The sequence below is a fragment of the Sinohyriopsis cumingii genome, chromosome 8, assembly GCF_028554795.1.
Source record: "Sinohyriopsis cumingii isolate HCF-2022 chromosome 8, ASM2855479v2, whole genome shotgun sequence".
NCBI lineage: Eukaryota > Metazoa > Mollusca > Bivalvia > Unionida > Unionidae > Sinohyriopsis > Sinohyriopsis cumingii.
Genome location: NC_142968.1, coordinates 90254558 through 90273643, shown reverse-complemented (window position 1 = coordinate 90273643; position 19086 = coordinate 90254558). Strand labels below are relative to the sequence as shown.

The following is a 19086-nucleotide window of genomic DNA, read 5'->3' as shown; positions in this document are numbered from 1 at the left end:
GATGCATGGTCATACCATAAGCTCACCTGGCGTCTGGCCCAAGTAACAAAAAAGTCAGTACTGTACTGATGAGCCATTCAAATTGCTTTTCTAACATCATGTGAGGAAGGATAACAAAAAGTCAGCTCTACTAGCCACTGGGTCATATGAAAATGGCATGATTCAAGCCTGGATCCTAATTCATAGTCAACTGTACTAACTACTGGGTCATGTGAGATCGACATGATTCAAGCCAGGACTCTCTGATTCATAGTCAACTGTACTAACTACTGGGTCATGTGAGATTGACATGATTCAAGCCAGGACTCTCTGATTCATAGTCAACTGTACTAACTACTGGGTCATGTGAGATTGACATGATTCAAGCCAGGGCTCTCTGATTCACTGTCAGCTTACTAACTACTGGGTCATGTGAGATTGACATGATTCAAGCCACGGCTCCTGACTTGGAGTCAACTGCACTAACTAATGGGTCATTCTCCACAACAGATAGACTAAAGTATTGTCCATTATTGTTCATTCACCTTCTATCATATGTACCAAAAAATATTGGTAAACAAGAACTGGTTGTCATCTGACCTTGAACATTTAAAACAGCAAATATATACTTCATGTTACACTAAAACAGTACAAGCATTTTCATTTTCAGAGCATAACCCTTTTAGTCTGTGACTCTGCTGGCTCCTCAATTTGTTTGCATGACAAGTAGCCTAATACAGGACCTGTGTAATCTGTTTGTATGACAAGTAGCCTAATACAGGACCTGTGTAATTTGTTTGTATGACAAGTAGCCTAATAGAGGACCTGTGTAATTTGTTTGTATGACAAGTAGCCTAATACAGGACCTGTGTAATCTGTTTGTATGATAAGTAGCCTAACACAAGACCTGTGTAATTTGTTTGTATGACAAGTAGCCTAATACAGGACCCGTGTAATTTGTTTGCATGACAAGTAGCCTAATACAGGACCTGTGTAATTTGTTTGTATGACAAGAAGCCTAATACAGGTCCTGTGCAATTTGTTTGTATGACAAGTAGCCTAAAACAAGACCTGTGTAATTTGTTTGTATGACAAGTAGCCTAATACAGGTCCTGTGCAATTTGTTTGTATGACAAGTAGCCTAAAACAAGACCTGTGTAATTTGTTTGTATGATAAGTAGCCTAATAGAGGACCTGTGTAATTTGTTTGTATGACAGGTAGCCTAATACAGGACCTGTGCATTTTGTTTGTAGGACAAGTAGCCTATTACAAGGCCTGTGTAATTTGTTTGTATGACAAGTAGCCTAATACAGGTCCTGTACAATTTGTTTGTATGACAAGTAGCCTATAACAAGACCTGTGCAATTTGTTTGTATGACAAGTAGCCTAATACAAGACCTGTGCAATTTGTTTGTATGACAAGTAGCCTAATACAGGACCTGTGCAATTTGTTTGTATGACATGTAGCCTAATACAGGACCTGTGTAATTTGTTTGTATGACAAGTAGCCTAATACAGGACCTGTGCAATTTGTTTGTATGACAAGTAGCCTAATACAGGACCTGTGTAATTTGTTTGTATGACAAGTAGCCTAATACAGGACCTGCGCATTTTGTTTGTATGACAACTGATAATATAGATCTGGAACAAGTCACCCAAGTGGACCTGAAATTACTGATCTGACATCTACGTTTAAAAACAAATGCATAAGCAGTTGGCCAAGAAATCTAGATATGATGGCTGCTTTCTGTAGAGATTTCTTCTAATACTACTGATGATTGTATATGTAGCAAAGACAATGGCTTCAAGATATCTCTACAATTTGTGTTCTGATCCACATCTGACAACACATTACCATTTTTTGTCCAATACTGAAAGAGATTTATGCCAAGATGCTTTCTGTTAAAGTTGGTGAAATGTTTTTTCTCTCATAAAGTTGCTATGATGTTATTCTATTTTTATCATTGTTGCAATACTTGATAAAGTATCAACTGGATTTGTACAAAATTGGGATGCCTGAAAATTCTGGTGAGCAGTTTTTAAGAATAAGTTGTACAAACATTTTACTAATTTTAGAAATAGTGGCCATGTTGGATGGCAGATCAGCAATTTTTGTATAAAATCGAAGACTCGTCTTGCCTGGCTGGATGATTTGTCATTAAGCAGATTGTTTTGATTATTCATAGATGGGAAAAACAGAAATACAGAAATGTAAATGGTCTGATTGTCACAGAATTAGGCAAAGGAATAACTTGGTTTTGTCTTAGAACTATTTGACTATTTCTCATTGTACATGCGTACAACATTATCTAGGGTGAATACGTGTTTTTCCAGGTAAGCGACTGTATTAACATGTACCTAGCCAGAAATTACTTGTGACAAAGGAACATTAATAACATGATATGCACGGGTATTCTACCCTGACTTTTGCTCACTCTCCAATGGATTTAAGTAAGATTAATTTCTAAAACTGACACTGGTCATTTTGGATCACGTCAAGGAGTATACGCTCTCCATTGTTCTCCAACCATAGGGGTAAGTGTTAAATTTCCATTTCATTTGATATGCGAAGCTTATTCGGTTTTTAATGTCTTTTTGCGTAATAATGCATTTATTACAGACTAGAGCTGTCTGAAGCTGTCTGAAGCTGTCTAAAGTTGTTTAGAGCTGTCTGGAGTTTCCAGAATATTTAATGCTGCGTGCTGTTGATACGTATGTATGTACGTATGTCTGTGCCACGGACATAGACGTAGCAAATTAAAAAGGGTGCTGTATGCTGTCTGTACGTGTGTATACGTATGACTGTACACGGGGTGGATTCATAAAGGGTGCAAGCGGCCGATAAGAGTGTGAGCCAACCCAAGGAATTGTGCGACTGTACAAGGGGTCTTGAAGCACACGTTTGGATCAATTGTTGTTCCATTGCATTTTTATATTCATAAGATTATTTTGAATCTTAGTTGTGTTCATAAGATTATTTTGAATCTAAGTTGTGTTCATAAGGTTATTTTGAATCTTAGTTGTGTTCATAAGATTATTTTGAATCTGAATAGAGTTCATATTCAGGATTATGTGAATCTCTCTTATAGTGTAAAATAATGTTTGAAGCTTATCTGCAGTCCATGAGGTTTCTTGGATCTGTACTTCATATTGATTTAATATTTTTGGGGTTTTTTTGATGTGTGAATGTTGTGTAGAGTGATTTGAGTAAATCGTATGTTGAGAGCTTGAGAGAATCATTGTACTTTTACATCATATATTTTTCTTTATTAATTCATTCATAAATTTCCATCTTTCTCACATTGTATTTGTCTTATTCGTTTAGTCCAAAAACCCACTCAGTTTCTATTCTGCGATAATGGTGTCAGAAGTGGGATCTTTGGATTAAGTGAATCGTCATCATATTGTTTGTGAAAGTCTACACTTATTGTTTATATTTGAGTGTGACCTTCTCGACAAGATAATCATCAAGAAGGTGTTTATTTTGTTCAGTAGTTCTAGGTCTGTGGGTCTAGTATAAATACATATTCATTTTTGTTTTGGTTGCCTTCATCAGGAATAGTTTCTTTTGTAAAATTAAATTTGTTTTGTTACTATTAATCATGTCATCCCTGAGGCAAAGATCTTGGGTATGAGGGAGAAAGTTTAAGGGAATTTATTAAGGAAGAACAAGCCCGGGAGAGGGATGAAAGGGTATGGGCAAGGGAATTCGAAAAGGAAAAGATAGAACTAGAAAAACAGGCCGAAAAGGAAAGGATAGAATGGGATTGGGGAGCTGAGAGGGAGAAGATAGAGTTAGAAAAACAAGCAAGGTCAGAAGCTTTGGAGGTAGAAGAAAGATTAAGGCAACGAGATCATGAACGTAAGGTAGAGTTAGCAACAGCTAGAAAAGGGGAACATGATTCTGCTTCTAGGAAATTAAAGGGTCCCAAATTACCCCCCTGTGACAATGAAAAAGATAACATGGATAGTTATTTTCATCAGTTTGAGCAGTATGCCAAGAACCAGAAGTGGAGTCGAAATGACTGGGCATTGCATCTCAGTGCTTTATTAAAAGGTAGAGTGCTGGATGTGTACTCGCGACTTCCTAGAGACAGTGTGTTCAAATACGATGTCCTGAAGGAAGCACTTCTAAAAAGGTACAAGCTGACTGAACAGGGTTTTCGTAAAAAGTTCAGGTATAGCAAGCCCAAGAAGGGAGAAACCTTTGATCAGTTCATCGTTAGAATAGCGAACTATTTTCAGCAGTGGATTGAATGCGGCAAAGCAGTGAAAACGTTTGAAGGGTTGACTGATTTCTTGCTCAGAGATCAACTGTTGAACACAGTTGGGCGGGAACTAAGTCAGTTTCTGAAAGAGAAAGTCTATTCAAACGTACAGGATATGGCTAAACAAGCCGATTTCTATGCCAAGGCTCATGGGGGAACCCAGAACATGGTTTCAAAAGATTTTAAGTCTGGAAACCAGTCTACAAGACCGGTGCCTAGGGAGCTTGTGAAATCAGCTGAGGCAAGTAGGTCAGTTAGGGATACAGGTCGTCAGGGTATACAATGTTTCTTGTGTAAGGAATGGGGTCATGTTCAAGTGAAATGTCCTTAAAGAAAGGGACTTATGCATAAGGTAGCCGTGGCTATACAGAGTAAAAGTATATCTGATAATCTGGTGCAGGTAGAACCAAGTATTCATACACTTGGCATGTGTCTTTTCCCCGAAACGCGAGTACCAACCGCGAGAGGTTTCATGAACGGTCGGGAAGTCGTAGCATTACATGACACTGGTTACACGGCTGTAGTGATCAAACATAGTCTCGTGCAGGATAACCAAATGCTCGGGTGGGAGTCCCCATATATGCTACTTGATCAAACGATCGGTCGCATTCCTGTAGCAAGGATCACAGTAGAAACACCTTTCCTAACCAGAACTGTAGATGCCCTTTGTATGGAAAACCCTATTTACGATATGACGATCGGTAACATTGAAGGTTCCCATCTTCCAACCATGGCAGATTTCAGGATACCTTTGGCCCAGGCAGTCGAAACGTGAGTGCAAACCAGATGAGAGAAAAACGCGTTTCAGAAATTAATAGTCGCTAAATCGATCTCCAGAATTTCGCGTGATGAATTCACACAAGAACAAGAACGTTATGAACCCATCAAAACTGTTAGTGAGAAAATCGCATCTGGCGCAATTAGACACTGCAAGGCTGGGGGCAGCTAGAGATTCGTTCGTAGGAACGAGCTAATTCATAGGGAGTTTATCACCCCGGAGGGTAAGAGGTATTGGCAAGTGGTCATAGGGTGAATACGTGTTTTTCCAGGTAAGTGACTGTATTAACATGTACCTAGCCAGAAATTACTTGTGACGAAGGAACATTAATAACATGATATGCATGGGTATTCTACCCTGACTTTTGCTCACTCTCCTATGGATTTAAGTAAGATCAATTTCTAAAACCGACACTGGTCGTTTTGGATCACGTAAGGAGTGTATGCTCTCCATTGTTCTCCAGCCATAGGGGTAAGTGTTAAATTTACATTTCATTTGATATGCGAAGCTTATTCGGTTTGTAATGTCTTATCGCATAATAATGCATTTATTACAACGCAGATTTGAACTTTGAATTACAAGTCACTGTTGGAGGTTTAAGTATTATCATATATCTAGAGATTATACAGAAACTATTAGTATGACCATTTTGGTTTTATTGTAGCTGATTGTGTCTGTCACTGTGAAGTGTGATTGTCAATGTGACTGTGAATATGACTAGAGCTGTCTGAAGCTGTCTAAAGTTGTTTAGAGCTGTCTGGAGTTTCCAGAATATTTAACGCTGCGTGCTGTCGATACGCATGTATGTATGTATGTATGTACGTATGTCTGTGCCACGGACGTAGACGTAGCAAATTAAAAAGGGTGCTGTATGCTGTCTGTACGTGTGTATATGTGTGACTGTACACAGGGTGGATTCATAAAGGGTGCAAGCAGCCAATAAGAGTGTGGGCCAACCCAAGGAATCATGCAACTGTACAAGGGGTCTAGAAGCACACGTTTGGATCAATTGTTGTTCCATTGCATTGTTATATTCATAAGATTATTCTGAATCTTAGTTGTGTTCATAAGATTATTTTAAATCTTAATAGAGTTCATATTCGGGATTATGTGAATCTCTCTTATAGTGTAAAATACTGTTTGAAGCGTATCTGCAGTCCATGAGGTTTCTTGGATCTATACTTCATATTGATTTAATATTTGTGGTTTTTTTCGATGTGTGAATGTTGTGTAGAGTGATATGAGTAAATCATATGTTGAGAGTGTGAGAGAATCATTGTATTTTTACATCATATATTTTTCTTTATTAATTCAGTCATAAATTTCCATCTTTCTCACACTGTGTTTGTCTTATTCATTTAGCCCAAAAACCCACTCAGTTTCTATTCTGTGACACTGATGCTCTACTAGCTGTAAAGAATTTCCAGGAATCCAAGATGAAACCATTTTTTTCTTTTTAACCAAAGAGTGTTGACAAATCTCTGATATTCTTGAGTGATAAGATTTTCAGGCTGGTAACTGTGGTGGCTATATTACAATTACAGTTGGCAAATCTTCATTTGGGACCTACCGGACATCATAAGAAGTCTTTGGTGAAAAGCAAATCTCAATATGACTATCCATCCTGGGGAGTAGCAACAACACATTTTTCAAGCTGGTCATTAAGGTGGCTACACTGGAGATTAAATAGGCAGCATTTTTATTTAGGACCAATCAGTCATCAAAGAGAGTTTTCTGGTGAAAACTACATACTGATATGACTTTCCATTCTAGCCAATAACATGATTTTCAAGATGCTTGACATGGTGGTAATACTCATTTTGACTCAATTTTCATTTTAGACCAACTAGACATCTAAAGAAGTCTTTTAATGAAAAATTCCATAGTACCATCGGTTCTGGAGTAGTAATAATAACAAGATTTTCAAGATGGCCACTGTGATGATAATCATGGATGTCCCAACAGTACAGTTTCATTTAGAACCAAACAGACCCTGGGATCAATGTGTGTGTATAAAGTTTCATGACAATCCTTCAAGCAAGTGAGTATGAGTGGTGATAACCAACTTGAGCTAATGAATAGATGAAAACCTGAAGACAGACGCCAGACAACAGGCCATCCCATAAGCTATTTATTCTATGACCAGGAAATCAACCTGCACAACTTCATCTGTAACTGTATCACAATGTTCTACAGCAATGGATGTGAGGGAAGGTGAAATCAGCCCTGCATAAGTGAAGAGATCGGCAAACAGACAAGAACACTGTGTCAAGTCCAGGAACTGCAGATGTTTACATCTGTAAATAAATTTAAAGTCAAACTGTATTAATTTTCCATAAAGTTCTTAGAACTTACAACAAAAATTATCTGAATGACCCAAAAGTTGGAGTGATGTTATTTTTAATGTGAAGGACAGAGGGAAGCATCAACATTTGATGGGCGACCATGTTACTTTATATGTTGTTGAAGACAAGAACCAAAACTGGGACCCCAAGATATTCAAGCCTAACTGCTCTGCTATTCAGACCCCATGTGTTAAAAAGTTAAAAACAATATATATAAGTAATCCATTTAATTTTAATTCAAACAATTTAGCAACCAATTAAAAATGTAAAATTTCTTTGACTGTTGGACTTTTAGTAATAAAATACTAAAAATACAGACACTTAATAAGCAGTAATAAGCAGTAGTTGGTTTTGTTTGATAGTTATAGGTCTATAGATTAATTAAACAAGAAATCACATATTTTACCTGTTTCCATGTTTGGAAAGTATGACTGTGTAGAATGAATTAAATTTGTTACATTTTTTATATTCATCTATTGTCAGTTGTTACAGGCAAATTTCCTTATAATGCATTTTTTTTCTGCCACAATAATGTTTAATAATTTGAGTAAGAAGTGAATATTTTGCTAGACTGAACTAAAATGTGAAAGTGAAATTAGCTAACTCTATGATGGATTCATGAAATCTTAATAATAATAATAATAATAATAATAATAATAACAACAGCAGCAACAACAATAACTAGAGCAACTGTAACAGCTTGCCATCACAAATCCCTACATTTTCTTCTGCATATTCCAATCAAATTGCTAACCCCACTTCCTTCACTCAATGTTTTTGACCCAGTGGTGATAATGCCAAATATATGCTGCATCTTCCAGCTTGAATGGATAAAGTTTGGCTAGATAGTATTTCAAAAGTGGCACTGTAATTATAAATTTCACATTTGAGCCCATCCCAGGATCTCCTTGGACAGAAACCAAGGATGACACATTTGAACCCGTGCCAGGATCTCCTTGGACAGAAACCAAGGATGACACATTTGAACCCATGCCAGGATCTCATTGGACATGATCCATGAATGATACATTTCAGCCCATCCCAGGAGATCCTAGGGCAGGAACTGAAGATGACACATTTAACTCTTTAACTAATATAACTTGTATAATGTAAACACTACATGTGGTTTATGCAGGAAACTGGCAAATTGATCAGTCTTTTTAAGAAGTTCAACTTGAATCACACACTTATAAACACAAGCATAGATAATCTATTTCAATTCTTAAGAATGTGGATGTTTTTGGGAAGCACTTAAGTCCCTTCAAGAGTCTCAATGCTAATTATATTGAGCTTGTGCAAAAATTCCACAAAGGAAAACCCTGATAAAAAACGAAACTGCAATCAGAACTTCTTCATAAGTTATGACTGTATCAAATTAAACATTTAAAGGCATACTGACTCATTGACAGCAGGGAGATCCAACCTGGAATCTGACCCAGCCATGGCTCCTACCCCCATCTGCATGACAATATACCCCCAAAAATGCACCCAAAAAAAACATAAGAGCAGATAACCCTGGGGAGAGTCCACCCACCCCACCCCTGCAAGTCAATACAGATACACATACTTGATCGCAGTCCATTTAAAGATAATCTGACCACTTGGAGAGACATCTCCCATTGCAAGCAAGAGTTTTAAATGTTAAGATGGCTGGTGTATGAACTCAAAACAAAGCTGAGCGATATATTTATATGTACTTTATTGTGGATCATTTAGAGATACTGTGACCACATGGATAGACATGAATGTCTATGTATAGTTTTTTGACATCAAAAAATCTTCTCTGTATGAATTTATCAAAAGGTTGTAGGCACAAACTTAGGACTGTATCAAAAATGTTGTAGGCAAGAACTTAGGCCAGATAATTCAACTGTACTAAGAATAGAGGGTATCACCCATTTCAACAAGGCCAGGGCCTATGCATGCAAAAATGGCCTTCTCGAAATGTTCAGCTGTGTCCTAACTGGAGCACCACTGACTTCTGCAAAGTTATGCCCAGTGAAGCCACAAAAAACATATGTAGACTGCCTGCCTCTGTAAGAAAGTGGTTAGCTGACACTAGTTCTGATGTAGTTTGAAACTTATCCCATTGGTGTTGAGTAATATTTATTTTGCCCATTCTAAGATCCTATTACCACTTGCAAAACACGTGACTATGTATGATGGCAAAAAGACTTTTGCTTGCCTCAGATATGCAAGTAGTGAGACTTGTGGAAAAGTTGCACCGGTGAATACTGTAAGAATTTACCTCTGTGTAGAATAAAGCAAGCTATGCATCATGTAAGTCCCTTAAGGCCCATCTTTGGAGACAGAGAATGTAACTGAAGTTTTTATGTAACTGAATTTGATAGACATTGAAGAATCAATAAAAACAAAATACCCTCTTAGAAACAGCATACCTGCACATTTGTACCTAATGAGTATACCCACAAAACATGGCAACTACAGACAATCTTATCAATGAGATGTTGACTGAATTTGAAGCAGCCCAACAACAGCAACGTACTGACCTGGATCTCCAGGCCTCTATCCCTGTGGTGCTTACTTCAGATGAATAGGTTGAAATCTTAGCTGATGCTAATAACCACAGTACATATATCCAAGGGCCAGCATGTAGGCTTATGCCGATAAAAACCTTCTTGACTCTATCTACATGAAGAAAACAGTTCTCTACAAGCTTCATCACATGGATTCTTTAATTGGTACAAAGGTTTGTGATGGTGACAACATGCAGATGGATTCTTTCATTGGTACAAAGGTTTGTGATGGTGAAAACATGCACATGTCTCTTGAGAGAAAGGCTCAGATTCTATTGTCTGTGGCTCCAGACCAGTAGCAAGACATGCCCCTCAAGAACATGCAGCCTACATGCTTAAGCCAGAACAGTGAAATACACTGCCCCTCACTCTACTGCCCATGGGTGAATGATCACTGGCATATAAAAAACTAGCTAGCTAAATGGTGGTCGCAAGTAGGGAAAGACCCCCTATCTGATGTAGCTCTGTTGCAACAGTGACACACCATCTTGTAAAAGAGAACTTTAATAACATAATGAGTCTGCATACAGACATGTGATAGTTTCTTTTGATGAAGTGGCCAAAAGGAGTCAAAACCAAAGTGAATGGTCCAGAAAATAACCATTTTGTTGATTATTTTAGATGAAGTCTACACACTGTCCAGACCCATCCCAGCTTTCTGGAGTAGAGAAACCATCAGTTCATCTGCTGCATATGTGGTATGTCTTGTTGGTGACATATCCAGTCTTGTGTGGTATATCTTATTAATGACATACCCAGTCATGTGTGGTATATCATGTTGATGACATATCAAGTCTTGTATGGTATGTCTTGTTGATGACATATCCAGTCTTGTGTGGTATGTCGTGTTGATGACATAACCAGACTTGTATGATATGTCTTGTTGATGACATACCCAGTCTTGTGTGGTATATCATGTTGATGACATATCAAGTCTTGTATGGTATGTCTTGTTGATGACATACCCAGTCTTGTGTGGTATATCATGTTGATGACATATCCAGTCTTGTGTGGTATGTCTTGTTGATTACATATCCAGTCTTGTGTGGTATGTCGTGTTGATGACATATACTATACAGTCTTGTGTCATATGTCATGTTGATGACATACCCAGTCTTGTGTGGTATGTCATGTTGGTGACATACCCAATTTTGTGTGGTATGTCTTGTTGATATCATACCTAGTCTTGTGTCATATGTCATGTTGATGACATACCCAGTCTTGTGTGGTATGTCTTGTTGATGACATACCCAGTCTTGTGTGCTATGACTTGTTAATGACATACCCAGTTGTGTGTGGTATGTCTTGTTGATGACATATCCAGTTTTGTGTGGTATGTCATGTTGATGACATATCCAGTTTTGTGTGGTATGTCATGTTGATGACATACCCAGTCTTGTGTGGTATATCTTATTAATGATATACCCAGTCATGTGTGGTATATTATGTTGACGACATATCCAGTCTTTTGTGGTATGTCATGTTGATGACATATCCAGTCTAGTGTGGTATGTCTTATTCTATGAAAGCTGGGGAAAGGATAACAATATGCAAAAAAATGCTCCAGTAATGACCTTCGAAGAGGTGAAGGCTGTCTGACTGCAGTTTGTATGCAGCAATGAAGCACACTACACAGATAAATCTGCTAGCCTTGATGCTCAGATGCATGAAAATTAGGACAATATATAGGCATCCAGCCCTTCCCTTTTGTGATGTTTGCTTGTGCTCTCTTCTGCTGCTATGGAGTCATCATAATTAACAACTGGGCATCCTCATCTGTGAGGTACTTTCCAAATGTATCATCATCCACGTCTTTTGTCTCCATGCTAGAAGAAAGTTAAGGCTGGAATGAAACTAAGTTGTTGTTGTTGTTGTTGTGGGGTTTAACGCCATTTTTCAGCACATGATAGGCTATACATGGCGGCCAGTATTAATGGTGGAGGAAGAACCCGGGAAAACCCCGGAAAGAACCACCGACCCTCGAGAAGGGAATGAAACTAAGATGGGAGAGACTTTTAGGATATGATGTAGTACTAACCAATAGATAAAATACTTGGATAAGTTAACAGAACAGTCTAGATGAAAACTAGATGCAAATGCTCTGCACCAAGAACTATTCCAGTTTGCATATCAAGAATAAGGACATTAAACTCAGATGAATTGTATGAAAATGATCTGAAATTACCCTGGGAATAGCACCATATAAACTGTATGTAAATCCCCTGAAATTACCCTGGTATAAACATCTGATGAATTGTATGACAATTGCCTGAAATTACCTTGGTGTCAACATCTGATGAATTGTATGACAATTGCCTGAAATTACCCTTGAGTCAACATCTGATGAATTGTATGACAATTGCCTGAAATTACCCTGGAGTCAACATCTGATGAATTGTTTGACAATTGTCTGAAATTACCCTGGTGTCAACATCTGTAGGGCTGTTTATGTCTGCTAGGTATCCTGACAGCCGTCGGAGAGCAAAATAGAAAAGGTAAGATTTAGTCATGAAAGCGCAGGGCCAGAAAGGGAAGTTGGCAGTCCCTGGGGCTCTCTGTTTATTTGTCATGGTGACAGTGTACACTTCCATGCACAAAGGGGGCTGAGTCACAGTAGGCTCAAAATCCCAGGTCAGTTGGCTCTCCAATACCCCCACTGCTTCCCCAGCAACCACTACTATAATGAATAGTATGAAATCTTAACCTTGTTACGGTAAAACACCACTTAGCATATCTACTACCATGTAAGGTAAGATAACAACCTACTTCTTTAATGTTTCTGACAATCCCTTAAATGACACACTTGTGCAGCTCTTCAGGACAAGCTGGCGTACATGTGGGGGTACTAACGCTGTCAGAATCTGATTGGTTAACTTGTGAGGGTAATATGTCACAAGTCTTTTCAACACTTGCTCAGACACTGGTGTGAAACTTTGTGTCTGGAAAAGTTTTACAATATATTTGATTTGATTTTCATCTATGTTATCCAGATGATCCAGTAATGCCTGTATAACTGTTAACTGTGCATGATGCTGAAGGGGAAGAACCTCCACCATGATGTAAAGCAGTCTCTTTCAAGCCAGTAAACCTGAAAATGAAAGATTGAAATAAATGATACAGTAATTTCAAATATAATAACTATATACAAAACCCTTGATGATGTCACCAATTCCAATATGTACACAATATAAAAAAAGTTTGAAAATATTTGTTTCATAGTACATGTATTTTAATGTTAAAAATTAACAATTAAAAAAAAATTATATTTAAATTTTAATATCACATTTTTTTAAATTGGTTATTACTCAGTTTTTCTATTAAAACGAGTTTTCTTGTAAGATGTACAAAAATATAGTTTTATAAGTTGTTGTGGTGGGTTTAATGCCATTTATCAGCAAATGATAGACTATACATGATGGCCAGTATAACTGGTGGAGGAAGAACCTGGGGAAACCACAGTAAGAACTTCTTATCTCAATTTCAGATTTAATTTGCTGTCAAAATTATAGCCAGATTAAGCGTACCTTGTTATGATTTTATCCAAAGCCTACATGCAAATGGTTATCTCTTGCAACTAAGTAGTTATGAAATGAAAATGCTTGATTTACTATGAAGTAGAGTAGTGAAACAAACTATTCAATTTAATTTACTGAAAGTCTGTATAAGAGAGTATTACTGTGTTCATGGAATATCTTTTCATAAATTCAAAAAATATTAAAGAATATATTTTAAGTACATGTACAAGTGCAGTGCTCCCTTGATTTCTTGTCCCCCCCCATTTCTTGCCAACCACAGTTACTGACAAAAAAATTGAATGTACCAATTGATTTGCTCTCTAATTCCTCTTTTCTTTGTTTGTCTTTGCTATCCACCATCTGCCAAACCTAATCAATGTACAAATTAATGATCCAAGAATTCAAGCATCTGCCATGCATGTAAGTTAGAAAAATGGGTGGCTAATCAAAAGAGCACTTACAACTATAATGTTTTCTTGGTCTTTTTTCTTTTATTATCCCTTCATCAGTAAATCTGGAATCCACATAGGTTTTTCTCATTTGAATGTGTGTTCATTTCTACATCCTCTCAACATTTTGTTATCCTTTAATATTTCTGACCCTGTTTCACATACTTATGAAACATTATTACATAACCATACACAACGTTGGTCAAATGATGCAATTTCATTCCTGAGTGACTTCTATTTTCAGCTGATAATTTACAACACTTTCAACATCATGGATGCTCTTTCACCTGCACTCACCAAAACTGATATATTCCTAAATCTTGACTAAGTAACTCAACAATACCCCTAACTAGGTCATTGTGACCTAATTTGAGTGACATATTTTCAACTGATTATTTATTGTATCCTTAATATTTTAGACCCTTTTCACAAAAATTTCACAGAATTCTACATAAAATATAAATCATATGGCGAATAAGAGTCCTTTCAAGTGTACAGAATCCAGCAAGGGATCACATGTGTCAGGCATTAATTAAGATAAATGCAATAAACTGACAACGTACAGTGCAAAACTAGTTTCTAACTAGCCTGAGTACTTTTGACTCTAAATGAGTCTTTTTCAAAGGCAAATACGAAACAGACAAGGCAAACAAAACAACACATAAAAATCATTGAGGTTACATAACTTTACATAACTATTTCTACGAGAAGAAAAGCTTGAAATTGTTTGTGTTTCAACGAGTTTACTTCAACTTGATGCTGATGCCAACAAATATTTTATATTGACCTATAAATCAATAAGCCATATCTGTTATTTTATGTAAATTTATGTAACTGCAAATTATGTCCTTGATATTTCATTTTTATATTAGTAATTATAGGTTTTTGGGTGACTAATAAGCAAATTTAGGCAATTATTTTATTTTAAATGTGTATGACTGTCTTCTTGTAGGATTAGAGTCCTTTCCGACAATATGATCTTTCCAAACCGAAGGCTTCTTCAACAAAGCAAAAAATTACAAATATCTGGTTGAAAATTTGGTGGAAAAGAAGTTAAAGCTTTGAATAAGTAGCTTTGGGTTTGATTAGTAAGTCTCTATCTGATTCTAAAATGTAATTAAAAGAATTGAAATTTAAAAACCAGATGGAAATACAGTTGAGAAATCTTCATCTTCAGAAAGAAATAATGGAAATCAAAAATCAAAAAGAAAAATTAGAAATACAATTGCAGAATCAGGAAAAAGAGAGAAAGAGAATGCAAATGAAGAAGGAAGAAAGAGAAATGCAATGGCAGAAAGAAGAGAGACAATTGCTAATACAAATGCAAAGAGAAAAAGAGAAAACACTTCACCCCATTGCACACAAATTCAAGTTTTGATGTTACATGTACCATAAACATTGGGCCAGAGTCCACTTTTAGAGAAAAAAAGCAGATAATTATTTGACTCATTTTGAGAAAACTGATGAAAATATGCAATGGCAAAAAGAGCATTGGACTTTGCTATTACGATGTGTGCTTTCTGGCAATGCTCTTGAAGTCTACACTTCACTCTTGGTACAACAATGGGCTAATTATAATGTGGTTAAGGAATGTATTGTAAAGTGTCACGAGTCAGTATGTAAGGCATATTATTTGATAGGTGGTGCTCAGTCAAGAAGGTAGATCAAGAATATGATAATCTAAGACTCTTTATATTAGCTGAAGAGTTCAAGAATTGCATCCATAGTGATGTCAATGCCTACCTTGATGAGCAAAAAGTCAAAACATTTGAAAATGCTGCTCATACAGCTGACAACTATTCCTTGACTCACAATCTGATAACCATCTGTCTCATACAAGTACTTCCAGATCTCAATCTGGCATGACTTTTAAGACTCAGAGTGATCAAAAATCCTTATCTCTTCCTATGTGCACTTATTGCAAGAAGGGCATATTATTTCCGACTGAAACAAAACAACAGAATATAGAACTATTCCAGATGCTCTTATTTCTTAGGGGTCAAACCCATGGTTATATATCATAAGCAATACATTTTGGGGGTTAAACAAACTCCATTCTGATTTTATTATGGAGAATTATGAACTATTCATGTCAAAAGGTTCCATATAACTTACAGGTGATTCAGCTAAGCTTATCCCTATTAAAATATTAAGGAACACATGAGCTTTTCAAAGTCTTTTGTTATCAGGTACTTTGGCATTTTATGAGAAGTCTTCTTCTATTGAAAGTGTTCTTATTCTGGAAGTAGAGTGTATCTTTGTTAATGTTCCCCTCCATCATGTCGGTTTGTCATCAGACTTAATTTTAGGATCCATGACAATTGCAACAGTAACTTCTTTACCCATCAAAGGTATTAATTTCTTACTAGGCAATGACCTAGAAGGAGAAATGGTTGTGGTTAATCCACTTGTAACCTTGTTTGGATCAAAAGTGAAAAATGAAAATGAAATCCCTGATTTATCCCTTGATTATGCAGTTATATCAGCTATGGTGAAGAGAGCTCTTAAATTGATGTTGAGCAGGAAATTATTCCTTTAGCTGACACATGTATGGGTCAGTTTTCCAATGAGTCACTTTTGCTCTTCGTATTGATCAGTCAAGAGTTTTTGATCATTGATCCTCTTTTTACTAATCATTCTTTTTATTCTAATCAGGGTGACAAAAGACAATCACTCAAACAGGAACAAGATCCAGATCTAACTGAAGTCATACAAGAACCTGTTTATTATTTTGTGAAAAATGGGTTCTTATTAGATAATGTGGACTACCCAAGGTATCTGCAAAGAGTGGTCAGTGAGCTATCAAACTGTTGTTTTTAAGTCATACTAACAGGAAATTCTTAGTCTACGCCAGTGGTTCCCAACCTGGGGGGCTTGTGAACCACTGGCCAAGCCCATGAAACTCCTGTGGCTGGTCACTGAGGAGTCAATAAGACTTACCACAAAATCTTGAAAAAATTTTGTTGGCTGAAACTTAAAAGAAACTTAAAATAGATGTTTGTAAATACTTTAGATCTTGCCACACTTGTCATACTTGTCAAATGGTAGGAAACTCCAATCAGAAGATACCTAAGCTCTTCTGCAACCTATTCCTGCATTTGACAAACCATTTAGCAGAATAACTGTAGAATTTGCCAGTAACTTACCTAAGACCAAGCCAGGCAACTGATACTTGTTCACCATAATGTGAGTGACCACAAGATTCCCAGAGGCAATTTCTTTGAGTAATATTAAAACTAATGCCAGTATGTTCTGTTACATGTTTAGGTCATATTGTGGGAGACAGTCAACTTAAGCCTATAGAAGTTCAGGTCAATGCTATCTCTGAATTCCCTGTGCCTATCAGTAAAAAGCAGCTGATGTGATTTCTGGGTATGCCTGGATATTACCAGAGATTTTGCCGTAATTTTTCCATAATTGCTGAACCTCTGACCAATTTGTTGAGTAAGAAAACCAAGCTTCAATGGTCTGAAAAATGTCAGGAGGATTTTGATAAATTAAAGGCCAGACTGCACCAGTTCTTTTCAGCTACAAATTTCTTACAGCCATTTAACATGTTTGTATAAGTGAGTGATGCAGGGGTAGGTGAAGTATTGATTCAAAAGACAAAAATGGTGTGGATCATTTGGTGTGCTAATTTTCTAAAATCTTAAACAAGCACCAGAGAAATTAATCCACAGTCAAGAAGGAATGTTTGACTTTGCAACATTCCGAAGCATATATTTCTTCAGTTTCTTCTCTGATTATTGTGTTCAATTATCACAACCCCCCTACCTTCATTAACAAATGAAAAACAATAATCAGAGATTGTTAAGGTTGAATTTGATGTTGCAAGAATACAACAATGACACCAGGCACATCATAGGAAAAGATAATTTGATTGCAGATGAACTTTCATCCATAAAGAATTACTAGGTTGTTTTATTTTGTGTATATTTTGTGAAATTTATAAGATATCTTCTTATGTAATTTTAATTATTATAGTATCATATGTACATTTGACTAATATGAAAAAGAAAACTTCATTGTATGAATCTTTAATTTTTATTTACGAAAGGAGGTGGTATATATATTTCATTTGTATTGTGTGATTGATCTTTGTCCATAATTGAGGGTAGAAGTTGGGCCTACCTGACTAATGTCTTGTTTTTTTTGCAAACATACTATATATCTAATATTTGTCTATGATTGTGTATTATATATTAAGATAATTATCACTTAGAGGTAAATGTGTTTATGTGACCTTTTGACATTGGAAGTTTCTAGAAGGGATCTTGTTTCTGAATTTGATGAGAAAATGACCATCATTCTGGTTCTGTCATTGTGTTTTAGATTTTTATATGGGGGGGTAAACAGAAATTCTTTATTCCTATCTTAACACAATTTTAGTTCCGCTTCGGTTAATATTTGAGAGGATTTATTTATTTAAATTATTCATTGGAATTACAAAGTGCTCTTAGACATTTTGTACTAAATCAATATTTTGGGATTATTATGAATTCAATTAGAGTCATTTTGGATTATATCATTGAGACACATCATGACTGTTAGCACATCAACACTCTTCCAGACCAGGCACATCAGCACATTCACAATTGGAATTCATTTGGAACACTGCTGGAAATCTTTCCGAATACTCAATCCCTTTGTAATTGTGATAGAACGTTTAGGACTAACTTGGATGTGATGAATTTTATTAAACTTGCTGAATTTTGCTTTTTTTCTGTTACTTAGTTAAAACCAAAGAGTCATAAAAGTCACAATTCCTTTACTTGTCAATCTCATAGGGACTAGCACTATCTCAGTCAGATCTCATGGGGACTAGCCATTTTCACAATTCATCTCTGGGGCCACTATAGATGAGCTTGTATAATCAGAAACTGGAATTGGGATCAACTTTACTACCTTCTGACTTTGTTTCTTGTATTTTTCTTCCTACATTTCCAATCTTTTCTCACAATGCACATGTTATGCAAAGGTCAAATAATGACAACATGCAATGTTGATGCTGAAATACTTGTTTAGGTAGATTTTACTTCATATCAACTTGTTCTCGTCCACCCAAAGTCATATAACCTGATGTAATCAAACATACCAGTACTCTACTCTGTATGACATCTTGCAATACTGTGTTGTCCTCAAGGAACCTACCTGTGAAATGATGCATGTACAAAATGGCAAGAGATAAAGATGCTCTGAAACTGTAAAACAGCT

At 36.4% G+C, this 19086-nt stretch overlaps 1 protein-coding gene across 2 annotated transcripts in view; it reads right to left on the bottom strand.

Annotated features, from left to right (window-relative positions):
• LOC149794123 (uncharacterized) overlaps positions 1-19086 on the bottom strand; it is a 94913-nt gene that overhangs the window by 74466 nt on the left and 1361 nt on the right. For both annotated transcript variants that reach the window (XM_089968102.1, XM_089968103.1), the window contains exons 2-3: positions 12675-12996; positions 7182-7323 (exon numbers count right to left, since the gene is read on the bottom strand). In XM_089968102.1, coding sequence (XP_089824228.1) covers positions 7182-7323; positions 12675-12964 — 432 coding nt within the window. In that variant the 5' untranslated portion in view covers positions 12965-12996. The remainder of the gene's footprint in view (positions 1-7181; positions 7324-12674; positions 12997-19086) is intronic.